General features: G+C 44.3%; 1 protein-coding gene across 5 annotated transcripts in view; it reads right to left on the bottom strand.

Moving 5' to 3' along the window:
- The window catches only part of NDRG3 (NDRG family member 3), a 118,583-nt gene that overhangs the window by 77,037 nt on the left and 21,049 nt on the right, over positions 1 to 20,497 (bottom strand). For 3 of the 5 annotated variants that reach the window (XM_084645814.1, XM_084645817.1, XM_084645819.1), the window contains exon 2: positions 4,994 to 5,066. The exons of the other annotated variants lie outside the window; for them this stretch is intronic. In XM_084645814.1, the coding sequence (XP_084501940.1) occupies positions 4,994 to 5,052 (59 nt within the window). In that variant the 5' untranslated portion in view covers positions 5,053 to 5,066. The remainder of the gene's footprint in view (positions 1 to 4,993; positions 5,067 to 20,497) is intronic. 5 annotated transcript variants of the gene reach the window in all.

Raw genomic sequence — 20,497 nt, 5'->3', positions numbered from 1 at the left:
CAGAATTCCACCAGAAGTAACTGAAGAGCCCACTAGCATACATTTGTTCCTCCCTGCAGGTACTTTTAGACTAATCAAGTCACCCCTTAATGTTCTCCTTGTTAAACTAAACAGATTGAACTCCTTGAATCAATCACTCTACAGCAATTTTTCTAATAATTTAATCATCCTTGTGGCTCTTCACTGAACCTCTCCAATTTTTCAACAGGGAGTGCAGTACTTATAGATTCATAGATATTAAGGTCAGAAGGGACCATCATGATCATCTAGTCAGACCTCCTGCACAATGCAGGACACAGAATCTCACCCACCGACTCCTATGATAAACCTTTCACCTAAGTCTGAGCTACCGAAGTCCTCAAATCATGGTTTAAAGACTTCAAGGTGCAGAGAATCCTCCAGCAAGTGACCCGTACCCCATGCTACAGAGGAAGGCGAAAACCCCCCAGGGCCTCTTCCAATCTGCCCTGGAGGAAAATTCCTTCCCGACCCCAGATATGGCGATCAGCTGAACCCTGAGCATATGGGCAAGACTCACCAGCCAGATACCCAGGAAAGAATTCTCTGTAGTAACTCAGATCCCATCCCCATCTAACATCCCATCACAGGCCATTGGGCCTATTTACCATGAATATTTAAAGATCAATTAATTGCCAAAATCATGTTATACCATCTCCTCCATAAACTTATCGAGTTTAATCTTGAGCCAGATAGGTCTTTTGCCCCCCACTGCTTCCCTTGGAAGGCTATTCCAGAACTTCACTCCTCTGATGGTTAGAAACCTTCATCTAATTTCAAGTCTAAACTTCCTGATGGCCAGTTTATATCCATTTGTTCTTGTGTCCACATTGGTACTGAACTTAAATAATTCCTCTCCCTTTTGAGGGCTGAATGTACTGAGCTCTGGGAATGCAGGCAGGTGGTTTGTTGGCTGGTATAGGTGGGTTGGATCCATGCTGTTTGAGAAGGCTTCCTGAATGTGTAATCTTTTCTGCACAGTAGGATAATAGTTCTTTGCACTTGGAGCTGGGTTCTGTAGTGGGCTGTAGGCACTCAGCATTGATAAAGTTGTTTATCACCCTGGATTGCTCCTTGGAGTAGGATTTGGCAGTCTCAACTGAGGTCAATAGGAAGGCTCTCTTGGCCTCTAATACAGTCTCAGCATGGGCTTTGAGAAATTCTTTATGTTGAGTTGAGTTAAACAACCTAGGCCCTGACCATTCGTAGTCATTACAGATTTCACCACACTACTCACAAGAACTTCCCTATGAAACCAGTTACAAAACCAATGCTGTGTGTGTCACATCTTCCGTTCACCTCCTGTAAGCCATACAAATATGTCGTCTTCTCCAAAGGAGAAATGGTTACAGTCAGATTACAAACCTAAAGCCCATATAACAACAGATGGAGAAGACAGAAGGATGGCAATATTCACAGCACTGGTCTTTCTACATTTAAATTTCTCAGTGACAGGCTGCTGACACAAGCCCTTGGAAAGAAACATTGTGCAAAAGCCAACAACTGAACGGCAACGTTCCCTCTAATTCTTCTTTTTCTTTTCTTTTCTTTTTTAAACTGAGTGGCCTACAAATTCCCGAGTCCTACATTTTTGTCCTCAGGCAAGTTAATTTAAAGAAGTGCGGGGAATGTGTGCTGGGGAATGAGATATTTGAAGCAGATATGCACTGAGAGGGGTAGGGTATGCAGAGTGGCTCCTTCCCAGCATCATGCACCAATTCCTGTGCCCCTGTCATAAACATAAAGGGAAGGGTAACCATCTTTCTGTATACAGTGCTATAAAATCCCTCCTGGCCATAGGCAAAACCCTTTCACCTGTAAAAGGTTAAGAAGGTAAGGTAACATCACTGGCACCTGACCCAAAATAACCAATGAGGGGACAAGATACTTTCAAATCGGGGGTGGGGGGAAGAGAACAAAAGGTTCCGTCTGTCTGTGAGATGCTTTTGCCAGGAACAGATCAGGAATGCAGCCTTACAACTCCTGTAAAGTTAGTAAGTAATCTAGCTAGAACATGCATTAGATTTTCTTTTGTTTAATGGCTGATAAAATAAGCTATGTCTTTTTGTAACTTAAGGTTTTGCCTAGAGGGATTCTCTATCTTTTTAAACCTGATTACCCTGTAAGGCATTTACCATCCTGATTTTACAGGGATGATTCTTTTACCTTTTCTTTAATTAAAATTCTTCTTTTAAGAACCTGACTGATTTTTCATTGTTCTTAAGATCCAAGGGTTTGGGTCTGTGTTCACCTGTACCAATTGGTGAGGATTCTTATCAAATCTTCCCCAGGAAAGGGGGTGTAGGGCTTGGGGGGATATTTTTGGGGAAGACGTCTCCAAGTGGGCTCTTTCCCTGTTCTTTGTTTAAAACGCTTGGTGGTGGCAGCATACTGCTCAAGGACAAGGCAAAGTTTGTGCCTTGGGGAAGTTTTTAACCTAAGCTGGTAAGAATAAGCTTAGGGGGTCTTTCATGCAGGTCCCCACACCTGTACCCTAGAGTTCAGAGTGGGGAAGGAACCTTGACAGCCCCCATTTGCAGGGTCGCTGAGGGAGATTTGCTCTGCAGCAACCATCTTAGGAGCCCAGCCAGGAGTCCATGTGGGAGAGGGCAGGTGTCAGACCGCCTCTCTCCCAGATCAAGGGTTTCAGTCCCCCTGGGGTGCTCCCAGGAAGGGGCCTGGCTGCAGCTCTCTTCCTGCCACATCCCTGGAAACCAACTGTCGGAGGGTAGAGAGGTTTGGGGCTTTGGCCCTGTTGGGAGCAGCTCCAGAGCAGTTATTGACCCAGCCAGCACCTCAGAGCCTGGTCGGGCCCCCCACCTGAGTCCCTGCACAAGGCTCATCGCTGAGCATATCCTTAAGACCAGAAGCATTTTCACTCCCCCCACAGTGAGGAGCTGGGGCATTAATGCTCTGACTTGGGGGGAGGAGGATGAGCAAAGCAGTTTCTTAAAGTGCCACACCACATCCCTGCTGCGGCCAAACACAGGATATGTGAGCAGCATGGTTTCTGACCTGTGCCATACATACAAGATTGCTGCACAGCCATGCAGTTTACAGGGAACTTTGCTGGATGGAGGGATGAAGGGAACAAAACAGCAAGGGAAAGCTGGCAGCACGGTGGGGGCAGAGTTAAGGTGATCTAAATGACCAAATGCACATTTCTACACAGTAGAACCTCAGAGTTATGAACTGACCAGTCAGCCCCACACCTCATTTGGAACTGGAAGTATACTATCAGGCAGCAGCAGAGACAAAAAAAACACAAATACAGTAGAGTACTGTGTTAAACATAAAGTACTCAAAAAATAAAGGGAAAGCAGCATTTTTCTTCTACATAGTAAAGTTTCAAAAGTTGTATTAAGTCAATGCTAAGTTATAAACTTTTGAAAGAACCACCATAACATTGTGTTCAGAGTTACCAACATTTCAGAGTTCCCAAGGTGGTCGTAACTCTGAGGTTCTACTGTACTTTTAACTGTTCATGGTTTTAACTCATCTGGTGGTTTATTAATTCTTTTGTTTACTGTGTAACAACAATATTATTTTACCCTTAAATTATTGTTCCCAGACTTAATTTCAGTTTACCAGATTTTTTTTTCCCCTGGGAATATATAGTGTGTGTTACAACCTGGCCCAGTATCCATCTGTAGAGTCACCAGTCCATTGTGAGTGGACTCAAATCGCTGGGGATCACATGTATCCAAGCAAGCTGGGTCTCAGTAGAAGCTGTTCACAGTTTCTAACTTTAGAGCCCTCTGGCACACCTGTGTCTCACACCTTTCCTTGGGACCTTGAACACCTTCATCCAGCCACCCTAGGCCCTAAAATCAGTGTTAGCTCATGCTCCCCCAAGTTCCATCTAGGCTGTGGGCACTCTGGGATTCTAGTTTAATCCTTTCAGGAACAACATGGCAAGAAAGTAAGGAACACAGCTTAGCAAAGGAATTTCTTAACCACAGTGACTTTACTTTGAACCACTCAATTTACAGTTCTTCTGTGTTATACAGGAAGTCAGAAATGATCACAGTCGTCCCTTCTACTGAAAACAATCGAAGTCCTGAAATGCTCCCTCCTCTAGTCTGATCTCACCCCTTCTGAAAGTCCAAGATATCACCATGTTTTCAGCTGGGTAGGGTCCCTTTCATCCCCTCTCTCTGGCAAGTCCTTGTATACGGTGATGGTCTGCCACCCGCACCAAGCGGAACCCTACTTTTAAGTAGGGTCATTCCTCTGTGCATGTGCTCCAGCACTGCCACCTCCTCCATGCACACCCCCTCTTGTTATGCTTGCCCCACCTACTGGCCTCTGTATAGGAAACACATTATCCTCTGGGAGGCGCCAGACTGTGGTCTTGATGGCTCTTAGTGATAGTCCTGACTGATGTCTGAGCTGGGCACGTCTGGAATGCAGTACTTACTACAGGCTGCCCTCAGGCACAGTTAGGTTTTTATTCAACACAATACAAAGTGGAGTTCATAATTTTACAGATGTATCCCATCCTGTCACAATTTGTACAATCAGTTCAAGGAGCTGTATCATTTCCGTTAGAGAAAAAATATTGTCAATTTAAAGAAAAAGCTATTTCACTCCTGTGAAATTCACTCTTGTCTAATTGGGAAACAGAACTTGTCAACACAGAGGACTGATATAGTAAATATATTCATACATGGCACTTCTGAGAGAACTTCACAGCATGCATCTCATTAGCACATGGCACACTGTTTAACAGCTTCACTCATCACAGAGAAAAGAGACATTAACAGAAAACAACCGAGCGATGAGCCCACCCCCCAAAAAACTAAGGCACGGGAAGAAGCTGAGACTGACATTCCTTGGTGCCAGGGGTACCCACACATTAGGGAATCCAGTTACTGTAAATACATTCATGGCTTGTTACAATTTATATGGGTGTTCTTTTCCTGTTCTCAAAATTACAGTTGAGCCACTCAGTCGGTAAAGTGAGCTTAGATACCTAGTTCTCTGGTGAGATTCTGGACTAAAGTGGAGCTCTCTGAAGGGTTTTACATTCATTCCCTTTTCAGCACCTAGAAAGAATAGATTACAGATGATTAATACTTAATTTCAGCTGGCAGAAGACCAGACAGTCTTCAATATGAGAAGGAAGGTGTGTGCTTTGCACCAAGGACCGAGAGCAGAACAAAGCTGTTGATGGAGCACATTTTTGAAGATAGTTCCTGGTCCTTTTACTCCATGGCACAGTTGTTTTGAGAATAAACCACCTCCATTTACAAACCGTAACACTAATCCTTGCAGATACACAGACATTACCAAGGTTGATTTACAGGGGATTTGTACAGATCTAAACAAATGAGCTTTCTGACCTGAAAACATCACACACCCATAGCAGAATGCAGAAGCAGGTGCCTGATCAAAGCCTCCTACCCACAGGCTGAGGGGAGGTATGACTGCTCTCTATAAATACAGTAGAGGAATAAGTACCAGGGGGGAGAGGAGTTATTTAAATTAAGCACCAATGTGAACACAGGAACAAAAGGATATAAACTGGCCATCAAAAAGTTTAAACTTGAAATTAGATGAAGGTTTCTAACCATCAGAGGAATGACGTTCTGGAACAGCCTTCCAAGGGGGAGCAATGGGGGCAAAACGCTTAACTGGCTTTAAAACTGAGCTTGATAAGTATATGGAGGGGATGGTATGATGGGACTGCTTACAATCTGTGACTGCTAGCAGCAAATATCCCCAACAGCCAGTGATGGGTAGTGCTCCATTTGTCAGTCACACAGGTTGCGGAAGTCACAGATTCCGTGACTTTCCACGACCTCCGTGACTTCTGCAGGGGCCAGTGTGGCTGCCTGCTCAGGTGGCCCCTGAGACAGCTAGCCACACCAGCCACTGCTGGACCAGCCCCATGGACAGCCACACTAGCCACTGTCCAGGGCAGTGTGCCGGAGCAGCCGCATTCCCCAGCAGCTGGTGCCACTGGCCTTGGGTGCTACCCCCTCCCCAACAGCGTCTCCCCGCCCAAGATTTAATCACAGGTATTTGTAGTATAAGCCATGGACAAGTCACGGGCCATGAATTTTTTGTTTATTGCTCACGACCCGTCCATGACTTTTACTAAAAATACCTGTGACTAAATCGTAGTCTTAGTGATGGGACACTAGATGGGGAGGACTCTGAGTTACTACAGAGAATTCTCTCTCAGGTGTCTGGCTGCTGGGTCTTGCCCAACTGCTCAGGGTCTAAATGATCACCATATCTGGGGTCGGGAAGGAATTTTCCGCTAGATCAGATTGGCAGAGACCATGCAGCTTGCTGGTTTGAACTAGAGCAGCAGTTCTTAAACTGTGGGTTGGGACCCTGTTTTAATGGGGTCACCAGGGCTCACATTAGATTTGCTGGGGCTCGGGTTTGAAGCCCAAGCCCAAGCCCAAGCTCCACCACCTGGGGCTGAAGCCAAAGCCCAAAGGCTTCAGCCCTGGATGGCGAGGCTCAAGTTACAGGCCCCTCATCTGGGGCTGAAGCCCTTGGGCTTTAGCCCCCTGCCCGGGGCAGTGGGGCTCGGGCTTTGGCTTTACCCCACCCAGTGCAGCAGGGCTTGGGCAGAGTCAGGCTTCGGTCCACCCTCCTGGGTCATGTCGTAATTTTTGTTATCAGAAGGGGGTTGCGGTACAATGAAGTTTGAAAACCCCTGAACTAGAGTAAATGGTGGACTCTGTAATTTGAAGACTTTAAACGATGACTTCAGTAACTCAGCCAGAGGTTAAAAGGTCAATTACAGGAGTGGATGGGTGAGGTTCTGTGGCCTGAAATGTGCATGAGGTCAGACTAGGATGATCATGATGGTCCCTTCTGACCTTAAAGTCTGCGTATTTACAGATTCCCTAAGAATTCTATTTCTTTGTTTAAAAATTAAGACAAGAGAAGATAGATACTTCACAAAAAAGGCATGAGATGGAGCAGATACTCATCTGCCAGCAGCTTTTTGCAAGGAAGAGAGTGAACAGCAGGTTTAACGTCAAATTGCTTGTTCCATTCTGGACTGTTCTCAATAATGTCAAGAGTGCCCTTAGAGCGACAGAACTCATTTCAGAGTTGGTTATTTCCCCTGGAGTTCACTGGAACCCATTTTTGACAGTCAGAAGCTCTGCCAGAGGAAGCTACACATGGATCCCTACATGCCTTGTGGTGCTAATAGAAGGGCCCCACAGCTCCATCTCCCCCTCCCTGTTGTGCTCGTAAGGAAACGTCTCCACCAGCTACGCAAAACACAGGGACAGGCCGGCCCAGGATGACAACATCCAACACCAAGATGCAGTTCAAGATGAGGCAGCGGCCCAGGAGCCAGCAAACAGAGCTGTAAAGAGGGAAGTCTGAGTGGGAGTTCTGTTGGAGGAGAAGGTATTTGTATTTGGTTTTGTATTTGTAGGTGTAGAGGCTTGTAGGGGCTTTGTGCTGGGAAAGAAGCTGAGCCCTGATTAGGGGGCGGAGCTTCTCTGACTAGGGGTCCTATAAAGGTAGCCAGCCAGTCAGGCAGCAGCACAGGAGCCAGCAAAGAGCTGTGAACAGGGGAGTTTGTCTTGTGGTGCTTGTTTGGGGTTTATTTTTGCTGTGTGTGCTGGTGTTTTGGTGTGGTTTGTTTCCCAGATTAACAGGGTTTAGGTGGGAAGGCGTTACTTAGGGAGGTGGTAGAATCTCCTTCCTTAGAGGTTTTTAAGGTCAGGCTTGACAAAGCCCTGGCTGGGATGATTTAACTGGGAATTGGTCCTGCTTCGAGCAGGGGGTTGGACTAGATGACCTTCAGGGGTCCCTTCCAACCCTGATATTCTATGATTCTATCCCAGGACCAGCTCTTTCTCCACTGGCCAAGACAACAGCTATGAACAGCAGGAACCCTTAAGCCAAAAATACAGAATGACATTTGCAAGGAGCATGGCTATCTCCATTCCACCAAAAATCAGGAGAACCACAGATTTTACAGATGGTCATAGACCACCACAGCCTCATCTCTGCACAACCCTTTCCTCAAATCCACAATGAGGATGACCCCATATTACTCATCTGTAGAGCAGCAATCAAATACAATTGTGATTATAATATTCCTGAAACATCCTACAGACAAGAAGTTCACACTTAGGCAGAGACTGGGCCTGGAAATTTACAGCAAAATTTAGCTTGGCATTGTAGTACGTTGGAGACAGTGCTGTTAGGGCTACAGTTACCTCAGGTGGCAAAATGGGAGATTCCTAGTTAGATCTGTGATGGGATGTCCACCCCACACATGACTGGAAGGGGTTACGATGGCCAGGTAGGCCTATTAATTCCACAGGCTATACCTGGAGGAAGAGCCAGTAAGCAGGGAATTGATGGCAAGCAGGTTCAGCCGGGCAGGAATAGATGGGGCCTATAAAGCCAGAAAAGCTGGCAACAGACAAGGGCTGCTGCTGGGAAAGGGCAGTCACTCTCTGGGAAGAGGGAGGAGGGTTTGTAGCTGGTCCACCCAGAGCAACAGGAGTGGTAGGAAGCAGTCCAGGGAAGGAGCAGCGGGGGCTAGGAAAGGAAAGCCCGGAACTGCAAGGTGTAGGATCCCTGATTGGAACCCGGAGTAGTCGGAGACCTCGGGTTCCACTAGCAGTCATTGAGGGCATAGCACAGACTGGCAGGTCAGTGAACGGGAAGACTGCCTGGGTCACTGTGGGAGTGACAGAGAATTTAAGGCACTGACCTTGTGAGCTAATCCCCAGAGTGACTAGGAGGAGGTGCCAGACAAGATCTGAACTAGTTTTTTCACTCTACACGTGTGTTCAGTTTGAAGTGCTCTTGGACAACACTGTGCAGACTTCAACTTACCATGTTTGGCACTCCATTACTATGGCAACAGATGCTACAGAAACCGCCAAAGGAGATTTCAACTGTTTTAAGGAAAGTATAGCTGAATCGGCACGAAGCCACCACTCTCGGCACAAATGTCCATCCATTCCATGGACATCAAGGTCTGTCTAGATCTCAGATACAGCGTGTGATTTCCCTGCGTACGTACCCACATTCACACTAGCTCTCATCAAGCTAGCACCAACATAAACAGCAGCACAGCAGCAGCGGAGGCACAGCTGAGCAGTGCCAAGTAGAGACCCACCAGCGTCAGTCAGGTCTGTACTCAGCACGGCCAAGCCATGCTTCCAGCACCGCTACCCACGCCACAGCTGCTTTACTACTACTTATACTTGTGCTAGCTCTCATTACGTGTACATAAGCAGGGGAAACAAATACAAAATGGGAAAGGACTGCCTAGGCAGGACTACTGAGGAAAGAGATCTGGGGGTTATAGTGGACGACAAGCTAAACGAGAGTCAACAGTGTAACACGGTTGCAAAAAAGGGAACATCATTCTGGGACATATTACCAGGACTGTTGTAAGCAAGACACAAGAAGTAATTCTTCCGCTCTACTCTGTCCTGATTAGGGAATAGTGTGTCCAATTCTGGGCGCCACATTTCGGGAAAGATGTGGACAAATTGGAGGAAGTTCAGAGAAGAGCAACAAAAATGACTAAAAGTCTAGAAACATGATCTCCAAGGAAAGATTGAAAAAATTGGGTTCGTGTAGTGTGAAGAAGACAAGACTGAGGGGGCAGATTATAACAGCCTCCAAGCTGGTTGTTATAAAGCGTAGGGTGATAAACTGTTCTACTTAACCACTAAAGACAAGAATTAATGGGCTTAAACTGCAGCAAGGAGACTTAAGTTAAACATTCTGAAAAACTTCCTAACTCAGGTGAGTGCAGAAATCTGCTACACTGGCAGTCATTTTATTTCCAGTGAATGTAAGAGCACAGCAAATCACCATATGTGATGTAAATGGCACTTGAATAGTAAGATCCACCCCTGGCTATGGTGACTGGAGGTCTACATGAAGTCAAAATAAAAGGGGCACTGATGAATGTAAAACTTTTGTCATTCAGGAGGACGTGGCATGTACAATCAAAATATTCACTTTCAGCAAAGAATCACAGAATATCAGGGTTGGAAGGGACCTCAGGAGGTCATCAAGTCCAACCCCCTGCTCAAAGCAGGACCGATCCCCAACTAAATCATCCCAGCCAGGGCTTTGTCAAGCCTGACCTTAAAAACTTCTAGGGAAGCAGATTCCATCACCTCCCTAGGTAACGCATTCCAGTGTTTCACCACCCTCATTGTGAAAAAGTTTTTCCTAATATCCAACCTAAATCTCCCCCACTGCAGCTTGAGACCATTACTCCTTGTTCTGTCATCTTCTACCACTGAGAACAGTCTAGAGCCATCCTCTTTGGAACCCCCTTTCAGGTAGTTTAAAGCAGCTATCAAATCCCCCCTCATTCTTCTCTTCTGCAGATTAAACATCCCCAGTTTCCTCAGCCTCTCCTCATAACTCATGTGTTCCAGTCCCCTAATCATTTTTGTTGCCCTCCGCTGGACTCTTTCCAATTTTTCCACATCCTTCTTGTAGTGTGGGGCCCAAAACTGGACACAGAACTCCAGATGAGGCCTCACCAGTGTCGAATAGAGGGGAACGATCACGTCCCTCGATCTGCTGGCAATGCCCCTCCTTATACAGCCCAAAATGCCATTGGCCTTCTTGGCAACAAGGGCACACTGTTGACTCATATCCAGCTTCTCATCCACTCTAACCCCTAAGTCCTTTTCTGCAGAACTGCTGCCGAGCCATTCGGTCCCTAGTCTGTAGCGGTGCATTGGATTCTTCCGTCCTAAGAGCAGGACTCTGCACTTGTCCTTGTTGAAACTCATCAGATTTCTTTTGGCCCAATCCTCCAATTTGTCTAGGTCCCTCTGTATCCTATCCCTACCCTCCAGCATATCTACCACTCCTCCCAGTTTAGTGTCATCTGCAAACTTGCTGAGGGTGCAATCCACACCAACCTCCAGATCATTTATGAAGATATTGAACAAAACCGGCCCCAGGACCGACCCCTGGGGCACACCACTTGATACCGGCTGCCAACTAGACATGGAGCCATTGATCACTACCCGTTGAGCCCGACAATCTAGCCAGCTTTCTATCCACCTTATAGTCCATTCATCCAGCCCATTCTTCTTTAACTTGCTGGCAAGAATACCGTGGGAGACCGTGTCAAAAGCTTTGCTAAAGTCAAGGAACAACACGTCCACTGCTTTCCCTTCATCCACAGAGCCAGTTATCTCGTCATAGAAGGCAATTAGATTAGTCAGGCATGACTTGCCCTTGGTGAATCCATGCTGACTGTTCCTGATCACTTTCCTCTCCTCTAAGTGCTTCAGAATTGATTCCTTGAGGACCTGCTCCATGATTTTTCCAGGGACTGAGGTGAGGCTGACTGGCCTGTAGTTCCCAGGATCCTCCTCCTTCCCTTTTTTAAAGATGGGCACTACATTAGCCTTTTTCCAGTCATCTGGGACCTCCCCCGATCGCCATGAGTTTTCAAAGATAACGGCCAATGGCTCTGCAATCACATCCACCAACTACTTTAGCACTCTTGGATGCAACGCATCCGGCCCCATGGACTTGTGCTCGTCCAGCTTTTCTAAATAGTCCCGAACCACTTCTTTCTCCACAGAGGGCTGGTCACCTTCTCCCCATGCTGTGCTGCCCAGTGCAGTAGTCTGGGAGCTGACCTTATTCATGAAGACAGAGGCAAAAAAAGCATTGAGTACATTAGCTTTTTCCACATCCTCTGTCATTAGGTTGCCTCCCTCATTCAGTAAGGGGCCCACACTTTCCTTGACTTTCTTCTTGTTGCTAACATACCTGAAGAAACCCTTCTTATTACTCTGAACATCCCTTGCTAGCTGCAACTCCAGGTGTGATTTGGCCTTCCTGATTTCACTCCTGCATACCTGAGTAATATTTTTATATTCCTCCCTGGTCATTTGTCCCATCTTCCACTCCTTGTAAGCTTCTTTTTTGTATTTAAGATCATCAAGGATTTTACTGTTAAGCCAAGCTGGTCGCCTGCCATATTTACTATTCTTTCTACACATCGGGATGGTTTGTTCCTGTAACCTCAATTAGGAGTCTTTAAATCTATCTTAAACTATGCAAAACAATCTTCTGACTAGAGCCGTAGAGCAAAACTTTAAGAACATTATAAATGGTGTTTTGGCAAAGTGTTAACTGCAGAATAAGACAGATTAATTTTAGAGTCCTTGTTTGATAAAAATGTATCTCATTCCCAAAGTTCACTATCCTGCACCATGGTAAGAGCACATGACAAAAATATTCAGCACATCATGGTGAGACAAATATTACTGAACCAGGAAATAATACAGAAATCGACATTATAAGTAGACAACAGAGCTGGACTGGCCTCTTATGCACTTTGCTTTTTGCCCTGCTTCTTTTAAACAGAGTGTTTTTAGTGTGCAACATTCTCTTCCCCTGTCCTAACTGTATAGTCTAATAAGTCAGATTCATGTAGAAACTGTGCAGTAAGTACGCAGCACATATCCCTCCAAGTGCACAAAGCAGTCCATTAGCCTAGGCCAGGTGGGATGCAGCAGCAGGAGGCAGCTTGGGGAGATGAGTTGCTCTTTTAAATGTTCCTCGTGGAACGTTACAGGAGGCAGACACCAATCAGGGATGAAAATTCCACTGTAAAGTAGCAAGACTCTCCCTAGCATCTTCAGTGTCTGACTAGTTTGGGGGAGATTAATCTAAAAGCAACTTATCCCCATTAGTTAGAATTTAAGCAACTAGAGCTTTTATCGTACATTAGATATTTTGTGAGTGAGGGAGAAAGCACCTAAAAGCATGGATCTTCCTGGAGCCTGGCAAATCACACATGGGATAGAGCTTTGACTGAGACTGCTATGACACATGTGAGTAGTCAGGATGGATTTCCTCCCATCAAAGCCACATAGCAAGGTGTCATCTTGTAGACGATTAGAACACCTCAGAAATTGAATTACAAATTAAAAGGATTCTTGGGCAAATTCAGAGGGGTATCTCCCAACCTCCCCAGCATATAGGTTACACCACTGAGACTTATCACTAGGGCCTTACCAAATTCATGGTCCATTTTGGTCAATTTCATGGTCATAGGATTTTAAAAATTGTAAATTTCATGATTTCAGCTATTTAAATATGAAATTTCACAGTGTTGTAATTTTAGGGGTCCTGACCCAAAAAGGAGTTGTGGGGTGGTCGTAAAGTTGTTGTAGGGGGGTTGCGGTACTGATAGCTTACTTCTGTGCTGCTGCTGGCGACAGCATTGCCTTCAGAACTGGGCAGCTGGAGAGCAGAGCTTCCGCCAGGAGCAGCGCAGAAGTGAGGGTGGCCATATCATACCAGGCCACCCTTACTTCTCCGCTGCTGCCTCCGGAGCTGGGCAGTATGAGAGTGGCCGCTGCTGACTGAGGGCCCAGCTCTGCAGGCAGCAGCGTGGAAGTAAGGGTGGCCTGGTATGGTATTGCCACCCTCACTTCTGTGCTGCTGCTGGCAGGGCGCTGCCTTCAGAGCTGGGCACCTGGCCAACAACCACCACAATCTGGTTGCCCAGCTCTGAAGGCAGAGTAGAAGTAGGGGTGACAATACCACAACCCCCCAGCAACTCCCTTTTGGGTCAGGACCCTCAATTTGAGAAATGCTCATCTCCCCCCTGAAATCTGTATAGTATAGGGTAAAAGCACACAAAAGAAGAGATTTCACCTGAGGAAACAAGATTTAACAGTCCGTGATGCATTTTTCATGGCTGTGAATTTGGTAGGGCCCTACTTATCACTTACAAACACATAATATATGCCTGCCCCTCCCCCCACATACACACTCTCTGAATTTCACCCTCCCAGTCTAAGAGACTAAAGCTTTGTCTATATAGAAAGATTGCAAGTGTATAACTCGTGTGTATCTGAATGCAGGACAAGTCACGTCAATATATTTCCTCCCATCCATGGTGCTTTGGACTTCAAATCAGAAATTACTCTGGTTCACAACAGCTGTAACCCTGCCTTGATGGGAGTGCAATCAAAATGGAGCTCTGAATAATAAAACTCATTTGTGTGGGAGACAGAACTTTCTTCAAGGGTGGTCTGATGCTGGTGAATGATCTTCCCCAAGAACTATCATAAACGTCACCACTTTCTGCTCCAAATGCAATGTGCTGTTTTTTGATGCTGCCTTCTTTTACATAAACACATAGCAACAGGTATATTAAAAAACACATAAAACCCACAAAAAAACCACACATGCTACCAAGCCAAGATATTCGACATGCTTCTCTCCCTGTAGATGAGAGAACAAACATGTGACAGATGTGTAGTCACATTGCTTAATGTACTATAAAGCGGCACACAGATACTACGGTGACAAGAGCAGTATAAAAACCTATATAGAACAGAAGCGTTTAGGGGCAGCATGGACACATCACATTTCTGATTTAACTAAGCTGTTACAAAAACTCCTCCAGCAGCTGTCCCACATTTCACCAGTCACTACATAACTGACCTGTGTGGTTTCCCAGGCTATGCTTCACAGGGTCGGAAGTCATCCCCCTCTTCAGACAGCACTAGCAAACACAAGAGTCCTATTCATGAGCCACTTTCTCAGTGAGGAAACACATTTCTGAGGGAATGTGAACTTCTCTGCCCTTTGATCACACATTACACATCTGCCTGGACCTGCGAAGTGGTCAGCACCTCACTGTTCTGTAGAGTGAGGGGCACACACAGTCCCAGCTGTCAGTCACCAGAATTTACAAGTAGATGTCTAAGCAAGTGGCTGAACTGGGTAACTCCCTAGAGAGATAGGGCCAGAACAAGGATTTCAGGTCTCTAGACACATTAAAGACAAGAGCAGTCGCTCTGGAACTCCCACAAGTTATCCAGGACTTGACAGGATCTTTTCTAGGGAGCCCAGCAACTGGTATAGCCTAACTGATGATCCGTCAGGGGAGTTCCACAGTCATAGTGAGCCGGACAATGATCTACTCACCCCAACCCAACAGCCAGGACCCGTTCAAAGCCCAGATAGATACACAAGGCCATGCCAGAGATATGGGTGGAGATAATGCAGGCTACATACAGTAAGGCCAGGTCTACATTAGAAGCTTTTGCCAATATAGCAATATCAATTAGGAGTGTGATACTTCTATATTGGAAAAAGACCTAGTGTAGACACAGTAATACTGGTATAAAAGTGCTTTTGCCAGTATAGCTTATTTTATTCATGAACCAAGTCTACATTTTACTCATAAGCTGCGCCTACATTAGGAGGATTTGTTGGTGTATCTATGCTGGCAAACCTTTTCTAGGGTAGACTAGGTTTAAGTTTTAATTGCAATATATATCCACTGTGGCCTCTCTTACATATTGGTAGAATGAGAGTAATTAGGTCTAATGGAGTTAAAGTTATACCACCCAAGACGCACAAATTTGGCCCTTTATGACTCCTAAATACCAACAGTGCACCAGTGTCTCCAGCCCAGTGGTCAGGAGGGTGGTTTCAGAAGGTCTTGTAAGTCCATGTTCTCTCAATTCCAGGGTCACACAAGCACCCATCATCCAACAGCTGGAGAATTCCACTGTGCTTGCAATACACAAAACCAATAATTCATTTTAATCTATTTTTATGTTATGCTCTTAGTTTGCTTGCACCCTTCAGCCAATGCCCATTCTTCTGAGGCCACTTACCAGGTCATAAGGCCAGAAAAGACCAATCTGATCATCAAGCCTGACCACCCAATGATTGCTGCATCCAGCCCTACAACTTGTGGCTGAACTACAGCATTTCTCTTGGACTTTTCAACAATGGAGGTCTTTCTAAACGATGGGGAATGCACCATGTCCCTTGGCAATCTGTTCCAAGGGTTAACTGCTCTCACTGGTAAATATTTGCATTTGATTTCCAGTTTGAATTTAGCTGACTTCACCTTCTAGCCACTGGATTTTATTGGACTAGGTTAAACGGGCCCATATTATCACATCTCCTCCCTGTCTAGGTACTTTAAACTGTGATTAAATCCCCTCAACCTTCTTTCTTTGGTAAGCTTAATAAGCTGCAGTTCTCTCATTGTAAGGCATGCTTTCCAGACTACTAATGATTGTTGCAGCTGTTCTCTGAATATTCTCTGATTTTTCCAATAATAATTGTACCCCATCACTCCTAACTTTATCTATATACTATATTCTTCCTTCAAGGGCAGCTGTAGGCAGATGAGTGACTAAAAAGTACACTGGGGATTCCAGGGAAATTCCCCCCACCCCTTACCCGCCATTCCCTAAGCAAATATGTCTGAGCTCTGTTTACAAGCCAAAGGAAGTTATTCCTAGCTGCCAGCCCACAAACTCAGTCTGGAAGCCTAGTGTTTTTCACTTTTTATACCGTCACTAACTCAAAAATTCTGCAGGCAGAGCAAGAAAGAGGAAAATGCAAGAGGCAGAGTACTGCCTGGGTGACCCGTCCATAGTTGTACTAGACTTGCAGGGATGGTCATTACTGGTTTGCATCGGTGACCGATAAGACTCTGAGATGCAGAGGAGGAAACTTCCATCGTGGTTTTTCTGACAATAACGGCATTTTAATGTTCATTATTTTCAAGTTAACAAAGTTCAAAACGTCATTTGATTGTGTACAGATTTGCTTGTAAGAGAGCATTGTTAGCTTTGTAACGGCTACATGAGCCACTACTCCTCTTGCCTATTGTGCAATCAGCTGAAAAAAAATAAATGGCCTTCTCTTTCCCTTCTCCCCCATGGTCTCCTGTCGTTGCTTACAGACAGCCCCCCAACCTGAAGCAAATACTCACCAGCAACCACACACCACACAACAGAACCACTAACCCAGGAAACTATCCCTGCAACAAAGCCCGTTGCCAACTGTGTCCACATATCTATTCAGGGGACACCATCATAGGGCCTAATCACATCAGCCACACTATCAGAGGCTCGTTCACCTGCTCATCTACCAATGTGATATATGCCATCATGTGCCAGCAATGCCCCTCTGCCATGTACATTGGTCAAACTGGACAGTCTCTACGTAAAAGAATAAATGGACACACATCAGACGTCAAGAATTATAACATTCAAAAACCAGTCGGAGAACACTTCAATCTCTTTGGTCACTTGATTACAGATCTGAAAGTGGCAATTCTTCAACAAAAAAACTTCTAAAACAGACTCCAACGAGAGACTGCTGAATTGGAATTAATTTGCAAACTGGATACAATTAACTTAGGCTTGAATAAAGACTGGGAATGGATGGGTCATTACACAAAGTAAAACCATTTTCCCTTGTTTATCCGCCCCCCCGCTGCCTACCGTTCCTCAGATGTTCTTGTCAACTGCTGGAAATGGCCCCCCTTGATTATCACTACAAAAGGTTCCCCCCCACCCCCACTCTCCTGCTGGTAATAGTTCACCTTACCTGATCACTCTTGTTACAGTGTGTATAGTAACACCCATTATTTCGTGTTCTCTGTGTAGATAAATGTCCCCACTATATTTTCCACTGAATGCATCCGATGAAGTGAGCTTTAGCTCACGAAAGCTTATGCTCAAATAAATTTTTTAGTCTCTAAGGTGCCACAAGTACCCCTTTTCTTTTTGCGGATTCAGACTAATATTGCTGCTACTCTGAAACCTGTCATAATTAGGTGTCTCAAGGGCAGCTGATCCAACAGACTGAAGCTCCAGATTCACAGACTAAGCTAATAAGGTATCTTTTCTCCCCTTCAGCTTTTGATGTTTATCCTGCCATTTCATTTTCTTGATGTTTTAGGACACGTGCAGATGACACTGCACCACACTGCACAAATGCAGAAGCCAAGACTAAACAGAAGGGTTCCCACAACTGAGGGCATGTCTACCTTGCCATCACAGGTATGACTGCAGCACACACAGACATAACTGAGCTACCCTTTACCTAGCTAATGTGAGTACAAACAGCAGTGAAACTACAGAAGAGCAGACTGTATAAGCCTTCCTAGGGCCCTGGGTACTTACTCAAGCCACCAGCACACACTGAAGTCTGTGCTGCTGAGGGATCACCTCTATTGATACTTGTGCTAGCTAGATTAAAGCTACTTTAGGGAGGTGTACATGAGATGCCATGTGCTCGGCTTGCAGTGTGGATATGCCCTTAAAGGAGGAAAGGTAGGCCCTGGAAACAAAGGGACTGGTTTTCTAAAGCACTATGTACCAACTGGTGTCAACTGATGCTGTGAGCGCTCAGCACCTCTGGAAAAAACCCATCTAAATCTAAAAGCACGTATTCCAGTTTGCAACATTAGCCTGTAAGCCACTTATGGCTTCACTAAAGGGAGAGTTTAAGAGTCATAAATCATTTCTCACTAATATCTCACTTTAGGCTTTATTAAACAACTCCATCATAACTTGAAAAGTGCTTCCATATTTTGTTTTTAGAAATGCAGAACAAAGCCAATGATGGACATTACATAGGAGAGACTGAGCAGAGATAATAATGACAGACATAACTGAAGAAAAGGACTTTCACCTTTCCATAACCAACAGCAAAACTTGGCCTTGCAGAATTTTTACTACAGAAAACAGAACACAGGAAGATCACAGCTACAGTCAAAAAACATTGTAAACTGATCCAGTTTTATCTGGAGTCACTGAGATAAGAAGCAATAAATTCCATGATGCTATTTGTAGAGGTACTTTTCACAGGGGATCTGCATTTGAAGGCCAGAGATTATGTCCCGGCAACCAGACCACACAGAAGTGAGAGATCCACACTACAGCACTTCTCAGCTCAGACAATTAGAGTTTAGCTCATGAGCTTAGCTTTCTGCTATAAGTATACAAGTAATGTCAACCTCTTTCAACTAAGCCCACTACTATAGACTGGACATGTCCAGAGAGCACAGCACAAAATTCATATTCTGCAGAACCAAAGGCTTGACATATTCCTGCCTAAAATGTGCTTGGTTTATGAAAGTCTAAACATTTAATACATTGTTCATCCCTCCACAAAATGCAGGGCTTGAGTTTTTAGTTAATTTCCAAACGTTATGTCCTTATTTTACTACGGAATGGATAAAAATAGATTTAAATCCAGTTTTAATTCAAAATAAACACAAATTTTCTTTTTAAAAATAAACCTAACTTCAAATTTAATTTGAACTTACAACCACCTATAAAAAGAACAGGAGTACTTGTGGCACCTTAGAGACCAACAAATTTATTAGAGCATAAGCTTTTGTGGGCTACAGCCCACTTCATCAGATGCACAGAATGGAACATATAAGAAGATTTTATATATATATACACACACACATATACACGCACACAGAGAAGGTGGAAGTTGCCATACAAACTGGAAGAGGCTAATTAATTCAGATGAGCTATTATCAGCAGGAGAAAAAAAAACTTTTGTAGTGATAATCAAGATGGCCCATTTAGACAGTTGACAAGAAGGTGTGAGGATACTTAAAATAGGGAAATAAATTCAATATGTGTAATGACCCATTCTATGCATCTGATGAAGTGGGCTGTAGCCCACGAAAGCTTATGCTCTAATAAATTTGTTAGTCTCTAAGGTGCCCCAAGTACTCCTGTTCTTTTTGCGGATACAGACTAACATGGCTGCTACTCTGAAACCACCTATAGTAAATTTAGACCTTAATATAATCTGTTAAAATCAAATTAAATTTTTGGTTCATGTTTGCTGCAAAGTTCTAAAGAAAGTTAAATCACTGAATTGGCGGAAGTCACTGGCTAAGCATCTGGAACCAGTTTGTTGAAGTACTAAACCAGCTTTGATGGCAGCAACCCTTTCTGCAGATGCGCAAAGAATATTTTCTTCATTTCAGTGTATTCAATTAGTTTAGTTCAATGAGTAAGTCATTCAAAGGTGAGAAACCAACAGGGAGTTGAAAAAACAAGAAAGCTTGTTTTCATTTTATAGTCTATGAATAAAAACAAAGATGTGAAAGAATGAGATTTACTAGTTCTAAAATCTACATGGTGACCAGAAACAATCAGTTCAATTCAATAACAGATATTTCCTTTGTTTAACACATCAGTTACTTTTAAATACAAATCATGTCCTGACAAACTTATTTTTCTTATGTGTCCATACTAGTGGTAGCTTTAACAAATTTAAAATACATTTTTATGCATTTTAACTGAATTGCAATTTCCATACAAATACAGAAATCACAAATAAAAAATATATCATTCACTATTTCCTTAAAGTAGTAAAAAAATGAAAATTAAGACTGAATACATATGTTAAGCTATACAGTTGCTTAATTAAATGTATATAGATAGTGTACCCTCCTGGTTAGTAAAAAGAAACACCAAGTTTAGCATAAAGGCTATATTTAGCTGTAAATCAGCACATTTTAATGACAGGTTTCAGAGTAACAGCCGTGTTAGTCTGTATTCGCAAAAAGAAAAGGAGGACTTGTGGCACCTTAGAGACTAACCAATTTATTTGAGCATAAGCTTTCGTGAACTACAGCTCACTTCATCGGATGCATACTGTGGAAACTGCAGAA

This window comes from Lepidochelys olivacea (genome assembly GCF_965140295.1).
Source record: "Lepidochelys olivacea isolate rLepOli2 genome assembly, chromosome: 13".
NCBI lineage: Eukaryota > Metazoa > Chordata > Testudines > Cheloniidae > Lepidochelys > Lepidochelys olivacea.
This window is presented reverse-complemented; position numbering and strand designations above follow the sequence as displayed.